Here is a 6,976-nt window from a genome sequence, read left to right as displayed (position 1 = left end):
TAGATGAGTGACACTGCATTTCTAACTTGAGCAGGAAGGTCATTCTAGCACTGGGAAGTCAGGAGGGAAACGAGACGAGGTCGGGCGGAGTCTCCCAGTATGTCAACACAAAAATCTTAAACCAGCTCTTCCATTATCTCATTAGTTAGACTGTCACAATGGCCTCATTGCACAGTGCTAAACTAGTCCGTGATATTCAGGGATCTCAACACCTTAGAAGCCATACAGACAGCGCACAACACCAGCTGATAATGGGATAAGGACACTTGAAGTTTTATCCCTAAATCAAATGCTACACGTGTGTATCAATGTTCCTAACACTGTGGAAACAGGACACAGCTTTTCAGGCTTTTGCAAAAACCTAGTTTTACATGGAAATCATTTCCATCTGTACGTATCGCGTCAGCCACTTTACGGATGTCTAAGTGCTAAACCTTACCACTGTATATCTGAACCACTATGTTCATAACATGAATCTCACACAGGCAGTAGGCTAAACATATATGCTGCCTGACTGGGCCTCGTTCCATGACGCACCACCGACACCACAGTTCCAGGGAAAGACACACACACACACACACACACACACACACACACACACACAGGTCCTCTGCTCCCTACTGACTACTGCTGCAAGTGTTTGTTTCCTTATTGGACATTTCCTGGCTGTCATCTTTACATAGCTTCTGGCACAGGGGCAAACCCTAAAAGGCATAATGGACATTATGAAACCTTGGGCAGTGAAACAGAGAGCACACACACTGCGAGGCCTGTGTGAGGTTACCTAAGGACAGGGGAGATTGGGATTTAGGTTAATTCGTCTATATAGCTAGAGATTCATATTACAGCATTATTTTGTATATTAGTACGAAAGAGTTACAAGACTGAGTAACGTCTCAGGTTTAAATGAGGTCTTACGCGATATCCTCGTTCTTAATTATAACGCTGATTTTGGTTCTTACAGTCTTATTAACACCGTCGATGTCTAAATACATTAACATATCATGTCCTACAGCTCATATAGTTAGCAGGAAGAATATAACCAATTGCTCCCACTTTTGATCACTGTTCTGTCACATCACATCCAGCAACTCAGCAATATCGGAGTAAATAAAGTCTCAACAGCCATGTCGAAAACAATTGGAAAAACAGATGCATCCGAACTGGCCTGGGAGGTAAAATACAGGGCCTGTTATCAAGTTTATAGCAGCAGGGGCATGCACTGCAATGCATTAATGGATGCATGCATAGCTAACGTTACGTTGTTTAATATCCAACTAGATGCTGTTGATAGGGGGGGATGTTACAAACTGCTACAAAACACTGTAATCGCATCAACAGCTACGAGTAACTACAAACCATGTAAGCTGACAGTCATACAAACAAAACAACAGGCTAGCGCTGCCTTTGTGCAAACATGATAGCTTGCTGCTACTTAGACTGGCCATCAACTGAACTGACAGCTGACGTTTGGCTTCCAATTCACGGCATCAGTGAACTTGACATCCATTTTTACTTGAACAAACGTTAGCTCGACAAAGCCAAAATAATCCACTTCTCCTGCAAAGGACACTCTTTAAGGAGAATACGAGTCGGTCGTGCACTTGGCGAGCTAATATACCTTCCTTGCTCTTTGCGGTCGCCGTTATATGTTGTTGAGAAATCGTTGGGGACGAGGAGAGCTGCGACCAAGATGGCGTCGCCTCCAAACTTCCACCACCACTTCCACTGTTACTTTGGACACTCATGAAGCCACTTTACCGCCGAGAGGAGCCAGCGTACACACTGCCGTTCGCGGAAATCCCAAACTTGCGTCCATCGTTTGACACCTGCTGTAGCCAAACAGGCGAGTAAACGTGAGTTAGGGCGTTTTTGTGTTGCTAGACGTCTCTCATTTTGTAACCCGTGTAGGTCCTGCGGAGGAGCGGCTTCTTCTTTAGACACTCGCTGAAACGGATCCAATGTAACCTTTGCATGATGACCGCACCGCGCGCCTGTCAGCATCCAGTTCGCGAGCGGAGCTCTGATTCTTGTAGGCGAGGCTATCGCGAGGCTGGCGCGCACCTAGCAGCGCGATGGGGGATGGCATGACACCGACACAGACACTGATCTGGGATCATTTTATCCTCCGCTAAACTAGCCTTAGGTTGACTGGAAAGCACATCTACAGCGTCGACCTGAGAACAGTCTCTTGTTTTGGTGAAAACAACAAACACCCCGAAAAAATGGCCGAAACTTTGTCTGCTTGAGGAGGTCGACAGAAAACAGAAACACACACACGTATGCGCGCGCACACACTACGTGTATATATATACTGTCAACAGTACAGTACTCAACATATACATATGTACATGTATATATGTATATGTATATATGTATATGGTACTCAACATACTGCACACACATACACACGTACATATATATATGTATATAAATGTACACATATATATTTACACATATATACACATGTATTTACACATATATAAATGTACACATATATACATATATGTACATGTATATATACATACATATATGTTTATATTTATATATATGTACACACACATATACAGTCTTGACAGTACAGTGAACAGTATGTGTTGTGTGTGACAGAGAATGTGTGTGTGTGTGTGTGTATGAGTGAGTGTGTGTGTACAGGTAGGGCTGTGGTCTTGATATGCTGTTTTTCAGTCTTGAAACACAAGTTTGGGGGGGTGGGGGGGGTGCAGGTGGGAGGATAGTGATGTGGTCTGGGCTATAAGGTCTTTTGTTCCAAATTTGGTGCAGTGCATCAAAATGCCTTTGCCTTCTTGTAGGGCAGCATACACATAACACACACACACACACACACACACACACACACACACACACACACAGACATACTCTTTTAACATTCAACTGTTTGGCCTACATTTTATTCTTACATTCCTTTCTAATTAAAAAAATATACATTAATTTACCGTAACCCAGACTGTGAGACGAGGCTCATCAAATGTGTCATTCTTGATACAGAAAAGCTGTTTAATCTCTAATATTTGGAGTAAATTCTGATATAATTTCATTGGTTCACATAAGCATTCAAAGTAATAGTGAGCACACTGTAAAAGGTTTGTTTGTCTGTCAAACTCCTGCTCCCCTTGCAGCCAGATTGCATCAGGAAATAGACTGAGGCACAAACGATCATACTGCACCTCATATGCACCTGCCGTGGTAACCTGATTTTTTTGGTCACATGGTTTCCATGGTAACAGAGCAATAGTCTTGACAGGCAATGAGGAAGGTTGTATAAGCAGTCTACTACATTACACTACTACACACTACACACTACAGCACACACACACACACACACACACACACACTGTTTATGATGTCATTTCAGGTGAAACTGGAGTTGTGTTATGATGGAAAAAGGTGACGGGTGACTGATATTCAAGCAGCAGTCAGGACATTCCAGGAGCCTCAAATGTCTGATGGAAAACTGAGAATGTTGGCTGACATTTTTAAAAACTGTCACCGGGCCTGTGTATACGACCCGCAACTGTGGCCAACAAAAATAATCCCCTTCAAATAATAATAAAAGTTTGAAAATACAAAGAAAGTAATGAGATAAAAGATTAGTTGTACATTTACACAAGGTACGATATTTCATAGCTGTCTGAACACAGCTTTTTGTAATAATAAATATTAAATCATCTAAGAGCACTCCAACTGTCCAAGCCTCAGAGATGAAATACAAAAACAAAACAATGTTTTCTGTTAAAATAGTTTTTGCATTTTGTATTTTCGACATGGTGGACTAAAGTCAGCAGTTCTGGATGTTAAAGAAAAATAAATGCCTGCCCCTTTTTTTCCCCCTCTTAAATAATTGTGATGGGCATGAATGAATGAGGTAATTAAATTCTGATGATAATCAAATAACAATCGATAAAAAATATAAATGATGTATATATGTAGATATAGAGTACCAAAGTAGTGTGATAAAGCATGTAATTGAAAGAAAATACCAAAAAGTATGAATTAAGTTATTTGAGATAATAAAGAGTGTCAGTTATGATGTTGGCAGGAGTAGATTCAGTTAGGGACTCACTGATGTTTTAATGGTCTTTTCATAAAGACTACTATGAACATTTATTTTTTGATAATAATCATAATGTATTATGTGGACATAGAAAACAACAACCTATGGCTCAGCTTATAGCCCAATCAACCTCAGCTAATACAGTTCTATGTAGTGACATTTACAACTCTCTCTTATGTCATCAACATACTTTCACTCTCTTCTGCAAGAGAGCAAAACATAATTAAACAAAGAATTATATTGTTTCATAGACAAACCAGTTAAAACAACTTCTTTCACTTAATGTTTAAGGCACAATAGCAGTAGTACATGTACTAAATTGTAACTCTCACAATGTGCATCAGGAAACAAGCACTATAAAATAATGATATAAAACTATTAATTTGTACTATTCCATACCCTCTGTCAACTCAGCCTTGACAGACTTTCTTCACTGCAAGTGACCTGCCATAGCAAGCAAAACACATGAATTATAACTCCATTCCATTTAGTTGTCCCAGTAAGCCATCAAGCATGTACAGAACCAGAGCCCTGGAACCTAAAAGTGGCATAGCTAAATGGAATGCAGCCATAATTAATGTAATTAATTATATCTGTGTGTTTCCTGCAATAACATGTCAAAAATCTGCAGTGAAAATGAGTTATGTTCCAGCTGACTCGTTTCTTTGTTTGCTGTTGGCTGCTCCATTTCCTTGCTGGCGAGGAACAGACTCCACAGTTAATATAGACTTTTACATTCAGTTTGGCACAACCCATATTGCTGGGACTATAAGAAAATCCCCATTCAGTGGCAAACTTACCACAGTACACACCACATCCCATTCTAATTACCTAACATACACCAGCCAACAACACAGAGTAGAACGACAGCTTGTGGTAAAGAAGTAAGCCTGTTAATGTCTGTAACTGTCAGGAAAACTTGTTTATGCTCATTTTATTATTTTAGTAAATAATATACTGTGTAGACTCCAAAAAAACATACTTCAGACTTTATGTGTATGGTGTGCAGAACATTGGTGCAGAGTACTGTAAGTCAATTAAACAACAAAGTATGAAAGTATAAAATAAATAAAATCTCTGAAATCATAAATGGGGGCCTCATTGTACTGCCAGAAGAAAAAGGAGCTTTTTTTTAATGCATTTATGTCTTCAACACACTGCAAAAACGTTTGAACTTGAATTGTGTGATAAGATCCAGTTTTAGTGACATCAGAGGTTATTAAGTACATTGATAGATATGAATAGCAATAGTTATTTAATAGTTATTATATCTCTGTTAATAATCTTAAAGATAAATGACTCCATGTTTAAGTTTAATACCACTAATTTCACTCAACAGTTCTCTCAGTAAAGATATGATCAAAAGTGCATAGAAATCCCAGGAGTTCAGTCTCTTCTTTTGCCCTTGAAACCTTATGAAAACATCTGGTTCCTTGGTCGAAAGGCCTCCCTCTGCCTCTCGTACATGCTGAAGTACGATCTAAGAAGGTCCTCCATCATGTCGGCCTGAAAAAGGAGGAAATGGATGTCTGTTTCATTTCACAATTACTTCTCCCAAACAGTAGTGGGAGTGGGACTGATTTATAGAATAATGTTTATTAACTTCTTCTTCAAGAAAAATATGTGGACATGTGAGACAGCCACTCACCTGTGGGGTTTCACAGATGAAGTCGACGCCCCTCACCAGGGTACCGATGGTCATCTGGAAGTAGCCACCCTCGCTGAGGTATTCTGTGATGCGGCTGAACGGGTGCATTATCAGCACCTCCTGAAAGGTTTACAGTGTTATTAAGCTACATTAAAATGTAATGGTTTGAGTGAAATAAAATGCTTTACTACCACACAACATGACATGTTTAAATACATTATTTCTGGATTATTATTGTGCATACCTTTGTCTTTGGGTCTATGAAGCTGACACCTTGCTTGCTGATGGCAATCAAAACTATATTTGGGTAGCTAGATTCACACGTTTGCTGCAAAGTTAAATGAAATCATAATATGACAAAACAGTTTTCTCAAATTTTTGTCTGCCAACTTTGTTTTTTCATCCTGATGACTCACTTTAACTGTAAAGAAGGCACAGCCAAAGGTTGGCCAACTTGAAATGGCTTTTAGGAAGGCGATTTTAGCCTCCTGCACCGTGATGCCACTCTGCTTGTTGTAGGAAGAGATAATGTGCTGCAAGAAGAACACAAAGCAAAGAGTGGACATCCCTTACACTGGACACAGTCATGTAAAAGCTACTACTCTCCTGGTACTTCCCCAGAAAGATCATTTTCCATATTCTTAAGATGAATTAACCTCTGTACATTTCTTCCTTTACCTTCTTCCATTCTTCAGGGGACATGCTTTTTATCTGGTCAGTAGGAACCAGCTCCCTCAGCATTTTGGGGATCATGACAAACTGCGACCTGTCTGAATCGACTTCGACTCTGAAGAGCAGCCCGCCCAGATTGATCATGTCTTCTTTGGTGCAGTTGTGGTATCCCTTCAGGTACTTGGGCACCTCCTGTATAGAGGCACAACAGAGGTCATCATGTAGCATGACAATTCTGCGTGTTTAAAGAGCGTAAAAGCCAGCAGAATGAAGAAAGTGTTGTTTGAATACCTGTGGGAAATGGAAAGTGAGGTCTGCAACCAGGTCTTTCCCTGGGCTCACATTGAACCAGAGCTTCCTCTTAAAGATCACCAGGTAGAGCGTGTTGGACTGGGTTACTGGGAAGCAAGATTTGAATTATAAATGTGGAGAAGCACTGGCATGTAAAACTGAAGGTGTCAGTATGATGCATTACCTTCTTTCACTTTTTTTCCTTTCTTAGGAGGGTCGGAAGTCTGCCTTAAACTGTCAAAGAAATATTCCTGCTCATCCATGCCCACGACCTAAGAATTAAAAACAGA

At 40.2% G+C, this 6,976-nt stretch overlaps 2 protein-coding genes across 4 annotated transcripts in view; both read right to left on the bottom strand.

The window, feature by feature from the left end:
• The window catches only part of LOC118334308 (serine/threonine-protein kinase tousled-like 1-B), a 12,191-nt gene extending 10,070 nt beyond the window's left edge, over positions 1-2,121 (bottom strand). The window contains exon 1 of one of the 3 annotated variants that reach the window (XM_035670157.1): positions 1,622-2,121. In XM_035670157.1, coding sequence (XP_035526050.1) covers positions 1,622-1,748 — 127 coding nt within the window. In that variant the 5' untranslated portion in view covers positions 1,749-2,121. The remainder of the gene's footprint in view (positions 1-1,621) is intronic. The other 2 variants (XM_035670158.1, XM_035670156.1) reach the window with 2 other exon arrangements.
• Positions 2,122-4,791: 2,670 nt separating this feature from the next.
• Positions 4,792-6,976, bottom strand: part of LOC118335263 (unconventional myosin-VIIb-like) — a gene marked incomplete at its 5' end in the record, with an annotated part of 18,845 nt that continues 16,660 nt past the window's right edge. Inside the window, 7 exons of the mRNA XM_035671508.1 lie at positions 4,792-5,581; positions 5,724-5,843; positions 5,968-6,051; positions 6,140-6,256; positions 6,402-6,587; positions 6,687-6,793; positions 6,871-6,958. Coding sequence (XP_035527401.1) covers positions 5,489-5,581; positions 5,724-5,843; positions 5,968-6,051; positions 6,140-6,256; positions 6,402-6,587; positions 6,687-6,793; positions 6,871-6,958 — 795 coding nt within the window. The remainder of the gene's footprint in view (positions 5,582-5,723; positions 5,844-5,967; positions 6,052-6,139; positions 6,257-6,401; positions 6,588-6,686; positions 6,794-6,870; positions 6,959-6,976) is intronic.

The sequence above is a fragment of the Morone saxatilis genome, unplaced genomic scaffold (assembly GCF_004916995.1).
Source record: "Morone saxatilis isolate NCDOM2014 unplaced genomic scaffold, NCSU_SB_2.0 Contig23, whole genome shotgun sequence".
In the NCBI taxonomy this organism is placed as follows: Eukaryota; Metazoa; Chordata; class Actinopteri; family Moronidae; genus Morone; species Morone saxatilis.
The sequence above is the reverse complement of the archived record's forward strand: the minus strand, read 5'-3'. Positions and strand labels throughout refer to the sequence as shown.